The 22,739-nt window shown below is 38.8% G+C and overlaps 1 protein-coding gene across 1 annotated transcript in view; it reads right to left on the reverse strand.

Annotated features, from left to right (window-relative positions):
• Positions 1–22,739, reverse strand: part of CPS1 (carbamoyl-phosphate synthase 1) — a 140,413-nt gene that overhangs the window by 17,476 nt on the left and 100,198 nt on the right. The window contains exons 26-30 of the mRNA XM_024763188.1: positions 20,197–20,391; positions 19,710–19,777; positions 17,980–18,055; positions 12,257–12,334; positions 9,725–9,832 (exon numbers count right to left, since the gene is read on the reverse strand). Coding sequence (XP_024618956.1) covers positions 9,725–9,832; positions 12,257–12,334; positions 17,980–18,055; positions 19,710–19,777; positions 20,197–20,391 — 525 coding nt within the window. The remainder of the gene's footprint in view (positions 1–9,724; positions 9,833–12,256; positions 12,335–17,979; positions 18,056–19,709; positions 19,778–20,196; positions 20,392–22,739) is intronic.

The raw sequence follows: 22,739 nt of genomic DNA on the forward strand, positions 1-22,739 counted from the left end.
AAAACAAACCAACAAAAAAGATACAGCACCTTAAATTTAGATTTCATTCATTTCTCTTTACAAAGAACTACATCTCCACTGATAATAATAACAGTAATAGTAATCATAGAAGCCATTATTAGGCTTCTATTAACAAAGTAATATTTGTACCAAATGTACTAAATAGTCACAACAGGATAGCAGGGAAAAGAACAAATAATCTTACAGGATTATCTTTCTGCCAAATGCATCTATCTACCTACAATTATATACTCTGGTTTTATTTTGAGGGCTAAATGGAATCCTTTCAGTCTAGTTGCTTTAGCACCAAAACTGCAGTCCAAACTCCGTATCAATCTAATGACCTACCTGCTGAGAAGTGCAGGTCCTAAAATTACATGGTACTGCAAAGAGACCAGAGAGGTTTCTTTTATGTGCTTTTCTTTTGCCCTAGACTGCAAGGGTAGATATTATGGTCAGAAGGAAACATGTTCCCTTGCAGGGAGGCTCTGCATGTCACATATAGGAATTCCTGTATCCAACCAGAGATAGAAGGTACTCATGCAAAGAGAGAGCACTGACTGCTGGAACCAAGAGTTCCTCATTCATCACTCTTACAAGAGTGGTTCAGCAACTTAGTCAGTTATAAAAGGAAGCAGAGTCTATGACACAATGAGCTCTGAGAGATTTGGAAAAATCTGAGTTCTTGAGGTCATTTATCCTGATATAAAAAATTGAAGTACATTTGAAATCCCAGGATAGTGTTCCTTTATGTTGCTGCTGTTACAAAGCATCCTGCTACCTTCACATTCTAGAACAAGGTAAGACCTTCAGAATTCAGTCCAATGTACAACTAGCCAGACAGGCCTGCCTAGATTCTGACGGCAGGATTATTGGAAAGTCTCACTAAAAAAGCTAAGCCTAACCTCATATACCAGAAGACTAAAGGAACATCCCCAAGTTACTTAAGATGACAGAGAGGGACCTTCAAGATGGTGGAAGAGTAAGATGCGAAGATCACCTTCCTCCCCACAGATACATCAGAAATACATCTACATGCAGAACAACTCCTACATAACACCTACTGAATGCTGGCAGAGGACCTTAGACCTCCCAAAAGGCAAGAAACTCCCCACGTACCTGGGTAGGGCAAAAGAAAAAAGAAAAAATAGAGACGAAAGAACAGGGATGGGACCTGCACCTCTGGGAGGGAGCTGTGAAGGAGGAAAAGTTTCCACACACTAGGAAGGCCCTTCGTGGGCGGAGACAGGGGATGGTGGGGGGGAAGCTTCAGAGCCACAGAGGAGAGCGCAGCAACAGGGGTGCAGAGGGCAAAGCAGAGAGATTCCCACACAGAGGATCGGTGCTGACCAGCACTCACCAGCCTGAGAATATTGTCTGCTCACCCGCCGGGGCGGGTGGGGCCTGGGAGCTGAGGCTCAGGCTTTGGAGGTCAGATCCCAGGGAAAGGACTGGGGTTGGCGGCGTGAACACAGCCTGAAGGGGCTGGTGCGCAACACCAACCGAGAGGGAGTCTGGGAAAAACTCTGGAGCTGCCTAAGAGGCAAGAGACCATTGTTTCGGGCTGTGAGAGGAGAGGAGATTCAGAGCACCGCCTAAACAAGCTCCAGAGATGGGCATAAGCCCCAGCTATCAGCACGGGACACCAGAGACGGGCATGAAACACTAAGGCTGCTGCTGCAGCCACCAAGAGCCTGTGTGCAAGCAAAGGTCACTATCCACAGTTCCCCTCCCGGAAGGCTGTGCAGCCCGCCACTGCCAGGGTCCCGTGATGCAGAGACAACTTCCCTGGGAGAACACACAACGTGCCTTAGGCTGTTGCAATGTCATGCTGGCCTCTGCTGCCGCAGGCTCACCCCCTATTCCGTACCCCTACCTACCCCCGGCCTGAGTGAGCCAGAGCCCACTAATCAGCGGCTCCTTTAACCCCGTCCTGTCTGAGAGAAGAACAGAGGCCCTCAGGCGACCTACACGCAGAGGTGGGGCCAAATCCAAAGTTGAACCCCAGGAGCTGTGCGAACAAAGAAGAGAAAGGGAAATATCTTCCAGCAGCCTCAGGAGCAGCAGATTAAATCTCCACAATCAGCTTCATGTACCCTGCATCTCTGGAATACCTGAATAGACAACAAATCATCCCAAAATTGAGGCGGTGGACTCTGGGAACAACTGTAGAGTTGGGGTTTACTGTATGCGACCGACTAGTTTTTGATTTATATGGTTATCTTAGTTTAGATTTTAGTGCATGTGACACTGGTAGATTTGTTTATTGGTTTGGTTGCTCTATTAGTTTTTTAAATTTAATAATTTTTTTTAAAATTTTATTTTAATAACTTTTTACTTATTTTATTTTTTTAATTTTTTTTTTCTTTCTTTCTTTTTCTCCCCCCTTTTCTTCTGAGCTGTGTAACTGACAGGGTTGTGGTGCTCTGGCTGGGTGTCAGGCCTGAGTCTCTGAGCTGGGAGAGCGAAGTTCAGGACATTGGACCACCAGAGAGCTCCCAGCCCCATGTAATATCAAATGGCAAGAGCTCTCCCACAGATCTCCGTCTCAACACTAAGACCCAGCTCCGCTCAATGACCAGCAAGCTCCAGTGCTGAACACCCTATGCCAAACAACTAACAAGACAGGAACACAACCCCAACCATTAGTAGAAAGGCTGCCTAAAATCATAATAAGGTCACAGACACCACAAAACACACCACCGGAAGGGGTCCTGCCCACCAGAAAGACAAGATACAGTCTCATCCACCAGAACACAGGCACCAGTCGCCTCCACCAGGAAGCCCACACAACCCACTGAATCAAACTTACCCACTGCGGGCAGACACCAAAAACAACGGGAACTACGAACCTGCAGCCTGTGAAAAGGAGACCCCAAACACAGTAAATTAAGCAAAATGAGAGGACAAAGAAATACACAGCAGATGAAGAAGCAAGGTAAAAACACACCAGACCAAACAAATGAAGAGGAACTGGCAATCTACCTGAAAAAGAATTCAGAATAATGAGAGTAAAGATGATCCAATATCATGGAAAGAAAATGAAGAAAATACAAGAAATGCTTAACAAGTAACTAGAAGAACTAAAGAGCAAACAAAAAATGATGAACAGCAAAATAAATGAAATTAAAAATTCTCTAAAAGGAATCAATAGCAGAATAACTGAGGCAGAAGAACAAATAAGTAACCTGGAAGATAAAATAGTGGAAATAACTACTGCAGAGCAGAATAAAGAAAAAAGAATGAAAAGAATTGAGGACAGTCTCACAGACCACTGGGACAACATTAAACGCACCAATATTTGAAGTATAGGGGTGCCAGAAGAAGAGAAAAAAAGGGACTGAGAAAATATTTGAAGAGATTACAGTTGATAATTTCATTAGTATGAGAAAGGAAATAGTCAAAGAAGTCCAGGAAGCGCAGAGAGTCCAATACAGGATAAATCCAAGGAGAAACACGCCAAGACACATATTACTCAAACTATCAAAAATTAAATACAAAGAAAAAATATTAAAAGCAGCAAGGGAAAAGCAACAAATAATATACAAGGGAATTCCCATAAGGTTAACAGCTGACCTTTCAGCAGAAATTCTGCAAGCCAGAAGGGAGTGGCAGGACATATTTAAAGTGATGGAAGGGAAAAACTTACAACCAAGATTACTCTACCCATCAAGGATCTCATACAGATTTGACAGAGAAATTAAAACCTTTATAAACAAGAAAAGCTAACAGAATACAGCACCACCAAACCAGCCTTACAACAAATGCTAAAGGAACTTCTCTAGGCAAGAAACAAAAGAGAAGGAAAAGACCTACAATAATAAACTCAAAAACAACTAAGAAAATGGTAATAGGAACATACATATCAATAATGTAAATGTAAATAGATTAAATGTTCCAACCAAAAGACATAGACTGGCATGTACCAAAATGTTCATTGCAGCTCTATTTACAATAGCCCGGAGATGGAAACAACCTAAGCGCCCATCATCGGATGAATGGATAAAGAAGATGTGGCACATATACACAATGGAATATTACTCAGCCTTAAAAAGAAATGAAATTGAGCTATTTGTAATGAGATGGATAGACCTAGAGTCTGTCATACAGAGTGAAGTAAGTCAGAAAGAAAAAGACAAATACCGTATGCTAACACATATATATGGAATTTAAGGGAAAAAAATGTCATGAAGAACCTAGGGGTAAGACAGGAATAAAGATGCAGACCTACTGGAGAACGGACTTGAGGATATGGGGAGGGGGAAGGGTGAGTTTTGACAGGGCGAGAGAGAGTCATGGACATATACACACTAACAAACGTAGTAAGGTAGATAGCTGGGGGGAAGCAGCCGCAAGGCACAGGGATATTAGCTCGGTGCTTTGTGACAGCCTGGAAGGGTGGGATGGGGAGAGTGGGAGGGAGGGAGACGCAAGAGGGAAGACATATGGGAACATATGTATATGTATAGCTGATTCACTTTGTTATAAAGCAGAAACTAACACACCATTGTAAAGCAATTATACCCCAATAAAGATGTTTAAAAAAAAAAAAAAAAAAAAAAAAAAAAGACATAGACTGGCTGAATGGATACAAAAACAAGACCTATAAAATTGCTGTCCACAAGAGACCCACTTCAGACCTGGGAAACATACAGGCTGATAGTGAGGGGATGGAAAAAGATATTCCACGCAAATGGAAATCAAAAGACAGCTGGAGTAGCAATTCTCATATCAGACAAAACGTATTTTAAAATGAAAACTATTACAAGAGACAAAGAAGGATACTACATAATGATCAAGGGATCAACCCAAGAAGAAGATATAACAATTGTAAATATTTATGCACCCAACATAGGAGCACCTCAATACATAAGGCAAATACTAACAGCCATAAAAGGGGAAATCAACAGTAACACAATCACAGTAGGGGAATTTAACACCCCACTTTCACCCATGGACAGATCAACCAAAATAAAAATAAATAAGGAAACACAAGCTTTAAATGATACATTAAACAAGATGGACTTAATTGATATTTATAGGACATTCCATCCAAAAACTACAGAATACACTTTCTTCTCAAGTGCTCATGGAACATTCTCCAAGATAGATCATATCATGGGTCACAAATGAAGCCTTGGTAAATTTAAGAAAATTGAAATCGTAACAAGTATCTTTTCTGACCACAACGCTATGAGACTAGATATAAATTACAGGAAAAATATCTGTAAAAAATACAAACACATGGAGCCTAAACAATATGCTACTAAATAAACAAGAGATCACTGAAGAAATCAAAGAGGAAATCAAAAAATACTTAGAAAAAAATGACAATGAAAACACGGTGGCCCAAAACCTATGGGATGCAGCAAAAGCAGTTCTAAGAGTGAAGTTTACAGTAATACAGTCCTACCTCAAGAAACAAGAAACATCTCAAATAAACAAACTAACCTTACACCTAAAGCAATTAGAGGAAGATGAACAAAAAAACCCTGAAAGTTAGCAGAAGGAAAGAAATCATAAAGATCAGATCAGAAATAAATGAAAAAGAAAAATGAAGGAAACGATAGCAAAGATCAATAAAACTAAAAGCTGGTTCTTTGAGAAGATAAACAAAATTGATAAACTAGACTCATCAAGGAAAAAAGGGAGAAGACTCAAATCAACAGAATTAGAAATGAAAAAGGAGAAGTAACAACTGATATTGCAGAACTACAAAGGCTCATGAGAGATTACTACAATCAACTCTATGCCAATAAAATGGACAACCTGGAAGAAATGGACAAATTCTTAGAAATGCACAACCTTCCAAGACTGAACCAGGAAGAAATAGAAAATATGAACAGACCAATCACAAGAACTGAAATTTAAACTGTGATTAGAAATCTTCCAACAAACAAAAGCCCAGGACCAGAGGGATTCACAGGCAAATTCTATCAAGCATTTAGAGCAGAGTTAACACCCATCCTTCTCAAACTCTTCCAAATTATAGCAGAGGGAGGAACACTCCCAATCTCATTTTAGGAGGCCACCATCCCTCTGTTACAAAAACCATACAAAGATGTTAAAAAAAAAAAGAAAATGACAGGCCAATAGACGCAAAAATCCTCAACAAAATACGAGCAAACAGAATCCAGCAGCACATTACAAGGATCATACACCATGATCAAGTGGGGTTTAGCCCAGGAATGCAAGGATTCTTCAATATATGCAAATCAATCAATGTGATACACCATATTAAAAAACTGAAGGAGAAAAACCATATGATAATCTCAATAGAGGCAGAAAGAGCTTTTGACAAAATTCAACACCCATTTATGACAAACACTCCCCAGAAAGTAGGCATAGAGTGAACCTCCCTCAACAAAATAAAGGCCATGTATGACAAACCCACAGCCAACATCATTCTCAATGGTGAAAAACTGAAACCATTTCCTCTAAGATCAGGAACAAGACAAAGTTGCCTACTCTCACCACTTTTATTCAACATAGTTTTAGAAGTTTTAACCATAGTAATCAGAGAGGAAAAAGAAATAAAAGGAATCCAAATTGGAAAAGAAGAAGTAAAACTGTCACTGTTTGCAAATGACATTATACTATACATAGAGAATCCTAAAGATGCTACCATAAAACTACTAGAGCTAATCAATGAATTTGGTAAAGTAGAGGATCCAAAATTAGTGGACAGAAATCTCCTGCATTCCTATAAATGAATGATGAAAAATGTGAAGGAGAAATTAAGGAAACACTCCCATTTACCATTGCAACAAAAAGAATAAAATACCTAGGAATAAACCTACCTAAGGAGACAAAAGACCTGTATGCAGAAAATTATGGCACTGATAAAAGAAATTAAAGATGATACAAACAGATGGAGAGATATACCATGTTCTTGCATTGGAAGAATCAACATTTTGAAAATGACTATACTACACAAAGCAATCTACAGATTCAATGCAATCCCTATCAAACTACCAATGGCATTTTTCACAGAACTAGGATAAAAAATTTCACAATTTGTATGGAAACACAAAAGACCCCAAAAAGCCAAAGCAATCTTGAGAAAGAAACACGGTGCTGGAGGAATCAGGCTCCCTGGCTTCAGACTATACTACAAAGCTACAGTAATCAAGATAGTACGGTACTGGCACAAAAACAGAAATATAGATCAATGGGACAGGATAGAAAGCCCAGATATAAACCCACACACCTATGGTCAGCGTATCTTTGATAAAGGAGCAAAGAATATACAACAGAGAAAAGACAGCCTCTTCAATAAGTGGTGCTGGGAGAACTGGACAGCTACATGTAAAATAATGAAATTAGAACACTCCCTAACACTATACACAAAAATAAACTCAAAATGGATTAAAGACCTAAATGTAAGGCCAGACACTATAAACTCTTAGGGGAAAACATAGGCAGAAGAGTCTATGACATAAATCACAGCAAGATACTTTTTGACCCACCTCCTAGAGAAATGGAAATAAAAATAAACAAGTGGGACCTAATGAAACTTAAAAGCTCTTGTACAGCCAAGGAAACTATAAAAAAGACAAAAAGACAACCCTCAGAATGGGAGAAAATATTTGCAAACAAAGCAACTGACAAAGGATTAATCTCCGAAATATACAAGCAGCTCATGTAGCTCAATATTTAAAAAACAAACAACCCAATCCAAACATGGGCAGAAGACCTAAATAGACATTTCTCCAAAGAAGACATACGGATGGCCAACAAACACATGAAAGGATGCTCAACGTCACCAATCATTAGAGAAATGCAAATCAAAACTACAATGAGGTATCACCTCACACCAGTCAGAATGCTCATCATCAAAAATCTACAAATAATAAGTGTTTGACAGGGTATGGAGAAAAGGGAACCCTCTTGTACTATTGGTGGGAATGTAAATTGACACAGCCACTATGGAGAACAGTATGGAGGTTCCTTAAAAAACTAAAAATGGAACTACCATATTACCCAGAAATCCCACTACTGGGCATATACCCTGAGAAAACCATAATTCAAAAAGTGTCATGTACCACAATGTTCATCGCAGCTCTATTTACAATAGCCAGGACATGGAAACAACCTAAGTGTCCATCGACAGATGAATGTATAAGGAATATGTGGCACATATATACAATGGAATATTACTCAGTTATAAAAATAAATGAAATTGAGTTATTTGTAGTGAGGTGGATGTACCTACAGTCTTTCATACAGAGTGAAGTAAGTCAGAAAGAGAAAAACAAATACCGTATGCAAACACATATATATGGAATCTAAAAAAAAAAAAATTTTTTTTTGAAGAACCTAGGGGCCAGACAGGAATAAAGACGCAGATGTAGAAAATGGACTTGAGGACACGGGGAGGGGGAAGGGTAAGCTGAGACGAAGTGAGATATACACTACCAAATGTAAAATAGATGGCTAGTGGGAAGTAGCTGCATAGCACAGGGAGATCAGTTCGGTGCTTTGTGACGACCTGGAGAGGTGGGATAGGGAGGGTGGGAGGGAGATGCCAGAGGGAGGTGATATGGGGATATATGTATACGTACAGCTGATTCACTTTGTTATACAGCAGCGACTAACACAACAATGTAAAGCAATTATACTCCAATAGAGATGTTAAAAAAAATGTATGCAAATAAACATGTGTTGACTGATTGAAAAAAAAAAAAAGATGACAGCCTCAAAGACAACACCTAGCATGCATATTGAGTACTGAGGCAGAGTCATGATTACTGGACAGGTCTTTAAAGCAGTGGTTCCAAAAGAGGGTTTGAAAGAGATATATCATAAAGTGCTGTTTGAGGTGAGGGTAAGGGCAGACAGTGAAAGCATCGGTTCTAGAAAGTTCTCACGTGACTGCTGCATACCTGCTTCTGAGAAACATTGCTTTAGATGCTGCTCACCTGTAAGCGGCCCAAACATTAGAATCATCTGCAGCAGTAGTTATCCAAATGTGGTCCCCAGACCAGCAGCAATAGCATCACATGGGGACTTGATAATAATACAAATTCTGGGGGCCTGCTCAGAACTACAGATTTAGAAACTGGGGAGGAGTCTTGTAACCTGTATTTTAACAAGTCCCCCAGGTGGTTATGATGCATATAGAGAACCACTGCACTAGCATACAACCAAATGGACTCTGAAGGGCAGTGAAGGAAACTGTCATCTTTAAAATACTCAGCAGACTCAGAGGAGGAAGTTCCCCTCAAAATTAAATTTTACCTGGGGCATGTCCTACTGCTACCTAGTTAAAAAAATGTTTTTAATGGGATTCCTGGTGGCACAGTGGTTAAGAATCCGCCTGCCAATGCAGGGGACACGGGTTTGAGCCCTGGTCCAGTAAGATCCCACGTGCCACGGAGCAACTAAGCCCGTGCGCCACAACTACCAAGCCTGCGCTCTAGAGCCCATGCGCCACAACTACTGAAGCCCATGCGCCTAGAGCCTGTGCTCCGCAGAAAGAGAAGCCACCACAATGAGAAGCCCGAGCACTGAAACAAAGAGTAGCCCCTGCTTGCTGCAACTAAAGAAAGCTTGCATACAGCAACGAAGACCCAACACAACCAAAAATAATAAATAAAATAAATAAATTTATAAACAAAAAAAGGAAATGCATAATAAAAAAAGACCCTTCACAATCCAGCCCCAATTAAAAAAAATGTTTTAAATCTTTTTCCCCCTTCCAGTTTTATTTATAAATGATGACCTTTTCAATGGCTCCTTGGCTGATGGTTTGTGTGGGCAGCATCAGAGTAGCATCTCCTGAGTGGACGCCTGCATCTTCCACGTGTTCAGAGATGGCATGGGAGATGACCTGGCCAAAAGAAGATTTGCAAAAGAAGTGTCAGCTCTTCTTCAATGAATCTACTGCCTGACCCATCCCCCCAATTCTAACAGATGCCTCCAGCATTGAGCAGTTTCTTTGCTAAGTCTCTGATGAGAGAAGTAGAAAGAGCTGCACATGTAGCGTCACCAAACCTCCCTGTGCAGTGACAGATCACCTCTAAGGGCAGCTGAGAGTGTCTGAAAGCTTACCTCCCTCTTCCATTGATTAGAATAGTTATTAATACCAGGAAAAGAAGGCAACTAAGCCAATTCATAATGACTTTTAAAAATGGATAGGAAAATAAAGCATTTGGGGGGCACTGGAGATAGCTTTATCTTTTCCTTCCAGGTTAAGATTTAAACACTGGAAAAGAAAAGATGGGAGAGGTCAATATCTAGCTTAGGTAAATGTCATAATTTAGATGGATCAGAAAGAAAATGTAAGATCTAAAGATCAAGAGATCTTTATCAGCCCCACACTCTAACCAACTGAGCTAACTGGCCACCTACAAGAGATCTTTAAACTGAAATTTGAGACAGGAAGGAAGCAAGAGGAAAATATTCTTGTCCTCTTTTAGAGGTAAGAAAACCAAGGCAATATAAGAATAAATAACCCAAGTACATGTGACTGCTATGTGACCAAGTCAGGATTTTGAACACTTATCTGTCAGATTGCAAAGTTTACGGTCTCAACCACAATAACCTGAATGTTAACAGTATGTGTGTCTTTGGAAAATGATAAAGATGAGAGTGGGGGAGAATAATTGGGTGGCTGTAAAAGACTTAAATAAATTACAGTGAAGATTTGTTTATCAGATTTATAGATGATTTAAAGCAGAGTGACATTTGAGTCCCGGTACTCCTGCTGTCACTTATGAGTTCTGTGACCTGGGTGAGATACTTTATCTCCTTAGCCTTGGTTTCTGATAAGATAGGAATAACAATGGTATCTGCCTCACAGAATATTTGTAAGGATAAAACAGAACACATAAACAGTGCCTGGCATGATAATTAGTGCAGAGTAAGTGCTCAAATTTTTTATACTGTCTAGAAATGGGGAGGCAACACCTCACTGAACTCTGAAAAAAAGTTACATGTCTGAAGTACTAGGTCCACTTCTGAGTGTGACTGTTTAAAAGTTATGTGAATAACCTGGAACACTTCCAAAAGGAGTCCAGGATGATAAGCAATGGTCAAGGTCTAAGAGAATCTTAGGGCAGGAGCACATCCTAGCAAAATGGAACCAAATCAGGCCAACTGACCAGCATTACTTTACCAGCACAATATTTGAAAAAACATAAATATCTGTAGGCCAGTCTTACATTCTCCACTTCCACATTGGTATGATCACATTCCTCTTATTTTATACCTCAGTCTCAAATACATGTATGTTCAAGTGGGAAAGAATATATATATATATATATGCTCCATAACTCTGGAGGCCAGCAGGTCAGGGATGAAAATTCTAGGGAAGCAGACCTTAGTTCAAGAGAAGGAATATATTAGATGTCCAAGAAGTAAAAGCAAAACCAAAACAAAACAATATATGTACGTCATCTTACAACTTTTTATGCTCTGTATAACCAAGAGTTAAACAGAAAGCAAATGACCACTTTCCAGGGTTGCTGTGAAGAAAATTCTCATCCTTGGGGAGTAAGGGGTTGAAATAAATGATATCTAAGGGTGCTTAAACTCTAGATTATAGGATAAGAGGTCATCCTTACTATATATATAGTATTTTTTTGAAACAACCTTGATTTGAACTGTTAATCTGGAAAAAAAAAAAAAGACCAAAACAAAGAAACAAAAAAAGCTTTAACATGCTTTATTAGTACAACTTGAAAACTAAAGGAAAGAATTCTTATACTTTCATTTCTCCCTGAAGTTTGAGGCATTCATTGTATTAGTGATACAAGATGTGATATGGTAAGCCAATTTTATGTTATTATCTTTACCCACCCTACTCTGTTTAGTTTTGCTTTTATTAACCCAATAAAAAGGAGAAGGATGGAAAAATCAAGAGAGAAGAAAAACTAGGGATTCAATTAGGAACTTCAGAAAGAAAAGTTTTGGATGTTTTTCTAATATCCATTGAAATAAAAAAGGAAACACCAAGAGAAAAGAAAATGAGAGAGAAAATCTATTCAAAAAGAACGAGTACAGGATGATACTTTTTAATATCATCAAAGAGAAAATCTAACAGTATGAAAAGCAGAAGATATGATACCCATGACACATCAACTGAATTGTCAGTGAAATGGAACAATTTTTTTGACTGAGCGGACTTGTCCATTATTTTTAGAGATCTGTTTTGTAGAAATCACGATGTCTAATCTGAGTTACGTTTCTAAATTGCCAAGAAAAAAATTCTGATGGGAAGGCAGGAAGAAGGGGTGGGAGATAAAGCACTTACTCTTCCATCTCTGCCAACAGCATCCATTTCCACTTCTCGGGCCCCCTCAATAAATTTTGTCAGCACCACTGGGTGTTCCTGTCACCGAGGAAAACAGAAGGGCAGAAACTTTAGCTGAAGTTACATGTATGGGGTCAAGTAAATCATGTACCTTAAGTCAGCACCACGGCAATACTTGAAAAAAAAAACAATGCTCAACATACTACACAAACTCATTAGCCAGTTTGTTTGGTAAGAACACGGTCATTCTCTGCTAACAGTGAGGAAGAGGAAATCTTTCTCCAATTTTCAGTTCTCAGTGAATTGAACATGAGTTTTGAAATTTCAAACATCGACTTCTAGGTGAGTTAGAGAAAAGAGGAGGCTAAGGAGAGGGCAGAATGAGGTTGCTTTTCTGTCTCCAGAGTTATAAATATCTCTCTATTTTATTTATAATTATATATCAATATTGGTTCAGGTTTTTCCTCTCTTCCTATGCTTATCTTTTCTAAGCACTACAATGCCCTCAGTTAGTTCTCTGTATGAGAATTGTGAATGAACTTAGAAGGAGAGCAGCATTTTGTTTCAGTTCTATTAGGCCAAAGATGGAATTATTTACATGGAATCGACATGCTTTATATCACTTCTAAAGTGTGACATTTGTGACTGCAAAATCAAACATTTTTCTATATAAATCTTAAAATGTTCTCCCTCTCTCAGCTGTTTCGGACCCCTTATTATTCTGGATGTTCTTCCCACACTCAGTTCCTTCACGACAGTGCTGCAATGCCCTCCGCATCTTGATCACTAGGTGCTTCTCCAGACTAAAAGAAGTGGTTGAATGAAGGCCTCCAGGATTTAGGCATCTCTTCTCCCCTGCCCCAGGCACCAGCAACCGGCACCACTTGCTGTTTTCTTACCAGACCCTGCCTTTACCTGTCTCCATGCCTCTCTTCCACAAATGCACTCCACCTTCTCTCCTCAGCTTCATCTTTCAAATTTCAACCCATCCTTCAAGGCCTAGCTTCAATGCCACCTCCTCCCTGAAGGCTTCTCTGAACATGTCTTTTTGCTCTGAACACTAAGTCCTTTTGGCCACTACCTTGGAGTTTATCATCTTATGCATATGTGTTAGATATATCTAAAATACAAGCAAAAATAAACAAACGGGACCTAATTAAATTCAAAAGCTTTTGCACAGCAAAGGCAACCATAAACAAAACAAAAAGAAAACCTACAGATTGGGAGAAAATATTTGCAAATGATGTGACTGACAAGGGATTAGTCTCCAAAATTTACAAACTGCTCATGAGGCTTAATATCATCAAAAGAAGCAACCCAATCAAAAAATGGGCAGAAGACCTAACTAGACATTTCTCCAAAGAAGACATACAGATGGCCAAGAGGCATGTGGAAAGATGTTCAACATCGCTAATTATTAGAGAAATGAAAATCAAAACTACAATGAGATATTACCTCACACCAGTCAAAATGGCTATCATCAAAAAATCCACAAACAATAAATACTGCAGAGGGTGTGGAGAGAAAGGAACCTTCCTACACTGTTGGTGGGAATGTAAATTGGTACAGCCACTATGGAGAACAGTATGGAGGTTCCTTAAAAAACTAAAAATAGAGCTACCATATGACCCTGCAATCCCACTCCTGGGCATATATCCGGAGAAAAAGATGGCTCAAAAGGATACACGCACCCCAATGTTCATTGAAGCACTGTTTACAATAGCCAAGACATGGAAGCTACCTAAATGTCTATTGACAGATGAATGGATAAAGAAGATGTGGTATATTTATACAATGGAATATTACTCAGCCATTAAAAAGAATGAAATAATGCCATTTGCAGCAACATGGATGGACCTTGAGACTGTCATACTGGCTGAAGTAAGTCAGACAGAGAAAGGAATATTGTACGATATGCCTTACATGTAGAATCTAAAAAGAAATGATACAAATGAGCCTATTTACAAAACAGAAACAGACTCACAGACTTACAGAGCGAACTTATGGTTACCAGGGGGGAAGGATGGGGGGAAGGGATAGTCAGGGAGTTTGGGATCAACATGTACACACTGCTGTATTTAAAATGGATAACCAAAAAGGACCTACTGTATAGCACAGGGAACTCTGCTCAATGTTATGTGGCAGCCTGGATGGGTGGGGAGTTTAGGGGAGAATGGATACAGCCATATGTATGGCTGAGTCCCATTGCTGTGCACCTGAAACTATCACAACATTGCTAATCGACTATACTCCAGTATAAAATAAAAAGTTAAAAAAATGTAATATATCTTATATCCTTTAACAGAACATTTTAAATAGAAATGAATTTTGTAAAAAAATTCAAAATAACCAATGTCTCAAGCCATAAATAAGCTTCTCTCTTCTTAAATTTATTATTAAATGAAGAAATTTTACCCACTTCCTTTTCTTCAAAGGCCTATCGGACATGGAAAATTTTTTTCATCTCTGTTTCCTCTTTTTTAAAATATTGGATGTTTACTGTTGGCAGGCCTGGTAGAGCTGTGTTGAGACTTACGTGGGAATTTTTCTGTATATTATAATAACAATGTAACTGCAAACAAAGATAAAGTTTAACAGCTGTCTTAGTCTCTCTAGCCAAGCCTAACACAGGGGTTCTTGTTCAAGTGATTTATTGAGGGAGTGAGAAAAGCAGGATGGGGCAGCAGGAAAAAACTAGGAAGTTCGTGGTCTCAGTGGGGACTGGATTTGGCCTTACCACAGAGGGAGCTCTGAGTTGCAGTACAGAGTAAGTCCCATCTTGAGGCAAAGGGCAGTCACTGTCCAGCATTTTGAGCATGGTGGTAAGGTGAGGGATCTTGCCTCCTGGTTGACAGAGGCTCCCACTTGACTGAGAATAGTTATCCTGAGAAGTAGAGCTGGGAGGTGTCATCAGCTACCATAGCAGTTGGGGGATGGGTGCCCCCACTGGTAAAGGGATCTAAGGGGGGCAACAACAGCATCCTCCATCCTGGCCAATTGAACACATTTATGAAATAGCCCTTAATATGTTGAGGAAGAAAATTTCTTAATAAATTTCAGTCTTTCAGCAACATTATACATTGTTGGCCCTCTTAAAGCACTTCTTTCCTTAGGTGTCCATGATCACCTTTTCATACTTCTTTCTCAGCCTCCTTCGTGGTTCTTTCTTCCCTGCTCAGCTATTAAATGCCAGTATTCCTTTCATCTGTCTTAACTGTTCCTTTTCCTCTATACTATCCCAGGTGATTGCTTCCAATCTCAAAACTTCAATTACAATGATATGCTATTGACTTCCAAATCTATATCTACATCTCTGTCTTTAGCCACGATCTTGATCTTCAATTCCAATTCTATGTAACCCTCTGCTTTCAGAACATCTCTACTTGGACTTCTCACAGGCATCTCACACTCAAAAGGTCAAATATTACATATATGATTTCCCCCTCTAAAATTTCTCCCTTAAGTGTTCCTTGTTTCAATAAATGGTACCACTGTCCATCCAGCTGTCTAAGGCAGAAACTCAAGAATCATCTCTTATCCTCTCTCACCCTCCACCTCCATCCATTCACAACCTCAATACACATTCTCAATATTTCTAGAACACATGCACTTCTCTCCATCTTTACTACCATTACTCTGATCCAAGGCACTGTCATCTCTACCCTGAGCTACACAACAGCCCCCTAACCTCCTTCCATGAATTCAGACTTGTCCCAGATTTTACTCTCTATACTATAGAAGAGTGATCTTTCTTTTTTTAACTTTCAATTGCTCTTTTTTTTTTTAGTTGAAGTATAGTTGATTTACACTATTGTGTTAGTTTCAGGTATACAGCGTAGTGATTCAGTATTCAGAAAATATGACTAAAATCCACCTCAGTATATAACTGACAAGGTTCTCTTTATCTGCTCCTTGTCTTTCTGCTTTTCTACCATCGTTATAATCAACACTCCCCACCATGTTTGGCATCCTAGCCATATAAATGAATGCTTTATCAGTTTCTAGAAACTTCATGCTCTTTCTCAGCTTCAGGCCTTTACATATGCTGTTCTTTCTTCCTACTCGCACACAATGTAAACCTTTTAACTCTGAATCAACCATTTGGAATCAATTTAAAAGTCCCTTCTTCAAGGACTGGACCCCGATACTTTTACACTCTCCTTCAACATCATGTATTTTCTCTATTGCAATGCTCATCATATTTAATTATAATTATTTGATGTCTGATGTCCCTAGTAAAGAGATTCCTCTGTGAGACTATCTTTCCATGAATGTAACCCCTGATACTGAGAACAATGTCATTATATAGCAGGTGCTAAGTATGAATGGATACATAAATAGATCAATGATTAATGGGGGCTAGTTTTACTCTAGATTCACTGAATTGAGAATCCCAGATTCTGCTGTAGTTTGATGGGGAGACTTGAACCAGAAGTACTCCTTTAAGACATCTCTATTATAAAACTTTGGCCCTGTAAGGATTCTATCCACCTGCTAGCAGAAAAAAAATATTTAAAAAATATTCTACCAAGTAGAGGCCCTATAAGATACACTGTCCCAGACAGAGAACACCTGCCTCATCACTCACATGAGACCAGCTGGGTCAGGCTGCTGGTTTCTCAAAAGATGAGTGTGGCAGGACCCCTTGCAGGGAGTGAGATAGAGAAGAGGACAGTATCTCACTCCAGAGCACATTAATGAAAACTGGCCCTTTGGAGAGAGTCCCTCTCAGTTATCTGACTTTCACACAAAAGTGAATTCAAAATCCACTTGGTTTCTTTTTTATACTCTGTCTCTTCTCACTCTTTATCCTTATGCACTCTTTTCACTGAACAAATTTCCTTGGGGAGCAACTGCCACGCAGAAACGAAGCCCAGCTTCATGTGTGCAGGAACAGTTCATGCTCTTTATTCCTCTTTCAAATGCCTCTGATTTCACTCTTTGGCTCCCTCCAAACTCCACTTGCCTAATATCAAACTCTTCTCTATGAGTTGTGTTTTCTCTCATTCTCTCCTTTTTTTTTTTTTTTCTTTTAGCCCTATCTAGCTTTTGAAAGCTTTTAAAAAGAAAACATTACTTTTATCCTCTACAGTACAAGGTCTGCAGATCAATAACCCCACTGGGTAAATCTTAAATGGATTACACTCAGGTAACGCCAAAGGAGAAAGTAAAAGCTGGGGCAGTGGAGAAAGCTGGTTGAGTGAACACAGAATTATAAACATTTTTATTAACTTACAAATGGAATGTACCAAAATGAAAAAAATCAATAGGTGAGTGAGGGGATTTACTATTGAAGTTGCAGGATTGACTAAGGCAAAGAAAGGCTCTCCAGGTGTGAGAATTAAAAATCAGGGAAGCCTTCACTTGTTCGTGATGACAATGGTTGGGCTGCCCTTGAGGCTGGGAATCCCATGGATAACTTGACCAGCATTTAACTCATTAACAGACAAGTTTGTGCTTATGCAGCCTTGCTCTTGGAGACTAAAATCGTATAAATCTCTGTTCTGATCAAATATTCACTGGTCTTCCTCTTCTTCCACTAACCCTAAGGATCCAAATATAATTAAATGCATATGTGTTTTCTCATTTCTATATTTAGGACTATAATGGGTAGAAGAAAAAAGGAAAAACATCATAACATCCTGTGCAAAGAAAAACAACATAAAAACAAAGTAGCAATTAACAGAAAAGGTAAAAGTCACCAGAAGGAAACAGGACACTACCTGAGAGACTCTAGTGGCCTCCTCTAGGAATTTTTTCATCTCATCCTCGGAGAATACCACATTCATGGCAGACCCACTGGGTAAGGAGGGGGAAAAAAAAGAGGTCAGTTTCTTTTACCACTTCAGAAGTAAAGCATGCTAGAATTGATCGCTTCTCAGAACAGTTCCAGGCAGCCTCTAGTTCCAGACTAGGCTAAGTAAGAAGGTGTCTCTTTCTACATTGAGACTTTATGTAATCAACAGGACAATCAACCAAAGTAAAAAGTCCCCAATGTTGGGGATGAGGAAGGGGGGTGGGATACGTGATAATGCCCAAAGAGAACCATGGTAGCTCTTAGCGATGGCACATCCCCAAGGTCCACCCTTTCTGATTTATTGTTTTAACTCTCTTCTGGTTCCAGGTAACACTTATACTGTAACAGGATTCATCCCAGGATCTAGCTTTCTAAACTTGTGTCTTCAGAGTTCATTACCCATAGCTGATCTTAACCCACAAGTATGCTGTCAAAGCAGGTCATTCTACTATCTCAGCTGGGTTACCAAAGAATCAACTTTTTAGTAACATTTGCAAATATAATGTACGGTATCTGACTGAAATGTATTCAGCTGTGTCCTTTCAAATTCTTGAGAAAGAATACTATCTGAAATCAATTTACTCTGAATTTTGGCATTTTCAGAGTGGGATGGGAGGGGAGGAAAGAAGGAAGACTAAGCAGAAGGGAAGAAATAAGGAAGAAAAATATCACTTTCCACTTCCTTTTAAAAGTAACTTTTTCTTTACCTTTTCTACTATATTGCAAATTTTATGCTTGAAGAGCTTTCAATTTCTTCAGCTATTTAAGACACGAAGGCTAAGGTCCTAATGACGCTGATAATTCACAGTATAGGGAACTAAAAGAAAGATACGGATTGCAATGATGTGAGGGAGCACAGTAGTCAGAGCGAGCCCCCCTTAAATGCCTGTGTTGTTTAAATTAACTTACATTAATACCTCAGAGAAGCAGTAGTATTGGACTGTGGTTTACCAAAATGTCACTTAAAGAAAAAGGAAAGTTTCCCACCTCACTTGAAATTTTTCATTATTTTAAAGGATCCCATCTCCCATTCCATTTACACTTTCAAACTGTGCACAACAAATTACGTTTCTCTTATTATCCCCTGTTCAGTGAAGTAGCTCTTTATACGTGGTAACATCTGAAGAGAGTGACAATTGACGACTTCTCCTTTGATGACAGAACTTAGTTTCAAAGTTTATTATAAAAGACACTGTCCATGAACTCCAACATTGTAATTCATTTATTTAAAAAATCTAATCTCAAAAAAAAAATATTCAAACCATAGGCACCATCGGAAGGTGCTGACAACAGTCAAAGATAAGCTGTCATTTCTGGGTATCAGAGAACAGATGCTGGTGAGAGATATCCCAAGTTTGTTTTGTTTTTTTAAATTGTCCTCTTCTCTAATGTAAAGCTATCCTCCTCCATTTGGCAAGGAGATGCCCTAAGCCATGCTCCTAAGATGCAGGATTGGAGACACTGTGTTGTCACTCCCTGAAGGAAAAGCATTAGGCTGAAGAACTGTGCACAGGTCTTCACTCTGGCTGTGTTGGTATGGGGATTGTCGATGGATTTACAAATTACTACACATCAAAGCCTAGTGCTGTTAGCATACAGAATGCAGTTCTGTGTCTCCTGACTTTTAAATAATAGTTTTAGAAAACAATATATTACCTCAAAACATAGGAAGGTCTCAACAAGCAGGGGTAGCCCACTGACTTCGCAAATTCCAATGCCTCATTCTAATTAATAGAAACAACAACAACAAAATGCATGAATAGTTTAAAATATTCAATAAAAATGCAGAATGGTATCGTTAGAACAAGTGGTAACCCAACTCCTTTTATTCTTTCTCCCAAAAGACACCACCAAAATGTAAACTGGACACCAAAATACATAAAACTTCTAGTTTCTAATTCTAAATATCAAGCTAGTTCAAAAATAGTTTGAACTTCTTTTCATTGTTGGAATCAGTGAGAATACTCCTGTCAATTTATAACCAGCATTTAACTGCAATCATGGAAACTCAGCAACTTTAAAGTAAATTCACTGAACATAGTGCATCCTCTGTGCCCTGCAGTTAGCATGTGCAGTAGTTAACGTTCAGGTTATGACTCTTCAAAATGGAACATTAAAAACAGACTCGTGTTTCTCTCCTTACCAAAGTGTTAACAGCTTTCCATGGTGCCTGAGACACCTTCAGCTCGTCCAAGACCGCTGAGAAGATGGAGCGATCCTCAGCCCTGTCGATCTGCAGAGGGCTCGTGCCCATGATCTTGACACCGTTCTTGTACAGGGGGACTGCCAGGTTGTTTGGAATCTGGCCCCCGACTGATATGATACAGCCACCACATGCCTGAAAAATATGTCCTCGATATCAGCCACTGGATAATGAACAACTGTGCTAATACTGCCTCTGTTGCCTTCCTGAGAATGCTGAATGAACATGACTGTGATATTTTCATTATTCCCATCAATGAATATATTGTTATGCCACAAAGAGGTAAACGGATTCAGTCCTGACTTTCCAGGCACTTACCTGCTAAAGTCTTTGTAAGACTCCCATACAACTAACTACACATGATAACCATGTAAGACTCCCATAAAACTACACGTGATTACCGTGCACGACTTCCATACAGCTGCATGTAAACGTGTGACATTTGCATGTGTGGCAATTAAAAGAAAATTAAGTCAATGAACATTTCCATCCTGTACTTTACATTATAATCAACTAATTCTTGAACTACTGTTGTAATTTCTTAAATGGATACAGATCTCTCCTTTTAACATTCCCCTCTGCTGTTCCTCTCCACCCCAGCACTTCACATTCAGATTAATCATTCAAAAGACTGCTTCACCAAGTTACTCCTATACTCGGAGTTCTCCAAAGGTTTCCTTTGCCTAAAGGATATAGTGTTAACTCATTACCACTGGGGCCATCAAGACTTTCCAGTCTTATCTATGATCACTTCTGTCAGCCCCAGGAAAACTACCTACCCACTGTCCCCACCTTCGTGCATTCCCACCAGCAAGCTTTCTCACCTCCATGTAATCTTTCCCTGCCTGTTTCCTTTCTCCCTTCTCCTTTCCCTTATCAATTTTCTAACCATCCCTAAAGTCCAGTCTAAATCCTACCTCTCATTGTGACAGCCTGCGTCCTTTACTGCTGCTTGGTACCTGTCTACAGTACCCAGAACTCGTTTTAATTCCTATTTCCTTACTATTTGCCTTACAAGCAGTCCCTGAATCATTAAACTTAATCTCCTATGAGCAGTCAAAACTCCAAGATTTTTTTCTTAAAAGCCCACCAAATCTCAAATGTTCTTGAGACTAGTGGTATAGAGGTGAGGGTGAGCCAAAGAGGGATGGTGGGGAATTGGGTTTGGACTTAAGTCCCTCCTCTTCTTGGTTCCCTCCGTGAAACTCTTCCTGAGGTTCAATCTCCTTGTCTGTAAAATTAGGATAATACCTGCCTACTTCATAAGGTTCCTATGTATGGAGATCAAATAAGATAATAAACATTAAAGGTGTTACTACATTATAAGTTATAAATAAGACATTATTATTTATATTAGAAAATATTACAATATCTGATAGGCCATTGATCTGGGCGTAATTTGTGTTTGCTTTAATGACCTACTAATGAATGTTGCTGAAGTAATACATATGTGCCAAATGTATTTTGTCATTATTTGAAGTTATTCTGAAATAATTTTTAAAGGGATGAAGCTCATTTCTCTCTGATAAGAGAAATTACATACTGCCTAAGCAAACACCCGGCAATTGAGTGCTTAAATTCATTGTAAACATTATGGAAAATAACAGTCCACATTTCTGCATATTTATAAGTACACTTAAACTGCTTTTATCGTCATTTTTTATGTTCAATATCCATTTTTTGCAAAACCTTTAATAAATATTATTCTAACTATAGTATTTTTATTTGCTTATTATTTTTAGTTTATTAGCAGCATTAATATTTTAGAAGCCTAGAAACTAATTCCTCAATTAAATATGTAGAAAAGTCTCTTATGTGAAAGACTTCAAAATCAATTCTAAAATTAAGGGAGAAGTAGCCAGTTAGCAAATATCAGAGTCAATTAGACTAAATAGGTACTTACAGTTGAATAAAAAGGCTCTAAGTAATAAATATATCAATATTTTCAAAAATAACTCTATGGAATTGATTTTTATTTTTCAATAAATCAACACATTTAAAAACAATAATAATATGCACTGCTACTATTTACTAAGTACATTACTGTATACCCTAGACGATGTTTTGACTTTCATGGTCATGGTATCACTTTGAGGCAGTTATTACTAACCCCATTTTGCAATTAAATAAACTGAGGCTTGGTGAAGGTGAAATGACTTGCGCATTTTTCTCATCTAGCAAATACAGACTTACTTGAACTCAATTCTACGTATTGTAAAGCAGTTATGCTTACCTAATATACCAAATCTTTGAATCTGAAGCTAACCCTGTTTTTCTGGCTGGTTTCAAAGGTAGTGAATGTTAGAAGTTAGTAGAAGAGCAATTTCTAAAACACTCTTTTTGGAAAGTGGTAGATAGAAAAACATTCACTGCAAAACCCTATTCTCGTCATTGACCTCCAGAAATAAAGACCATCATTTGGAAGACAAATCACATCCATAGGAATGTTTTAGAGTAATGGTGTGATGGTTTGTGCAGGTTTT

The sequence above is a fragment of the Neophocaena asiaeorientalis genome, unplaced genomic scaffold, assembly GCF_003031525.2.
Source record: "Neophocaena asiaeorientalis asiaeorientalis breed wild unplaced genomic scaffold, Neophocaena_asiaeorientalis_V1.1 scaffold86, whole genome shotgun sequence".
In the NCBI taxonomy this organism is placed as follows: Eukaryota; Metazoa; Chordata; class Mammalia; order Artiodactyla; family Phocoenidae; genus Neophocaena; species Neophocaena asiaeorientalis.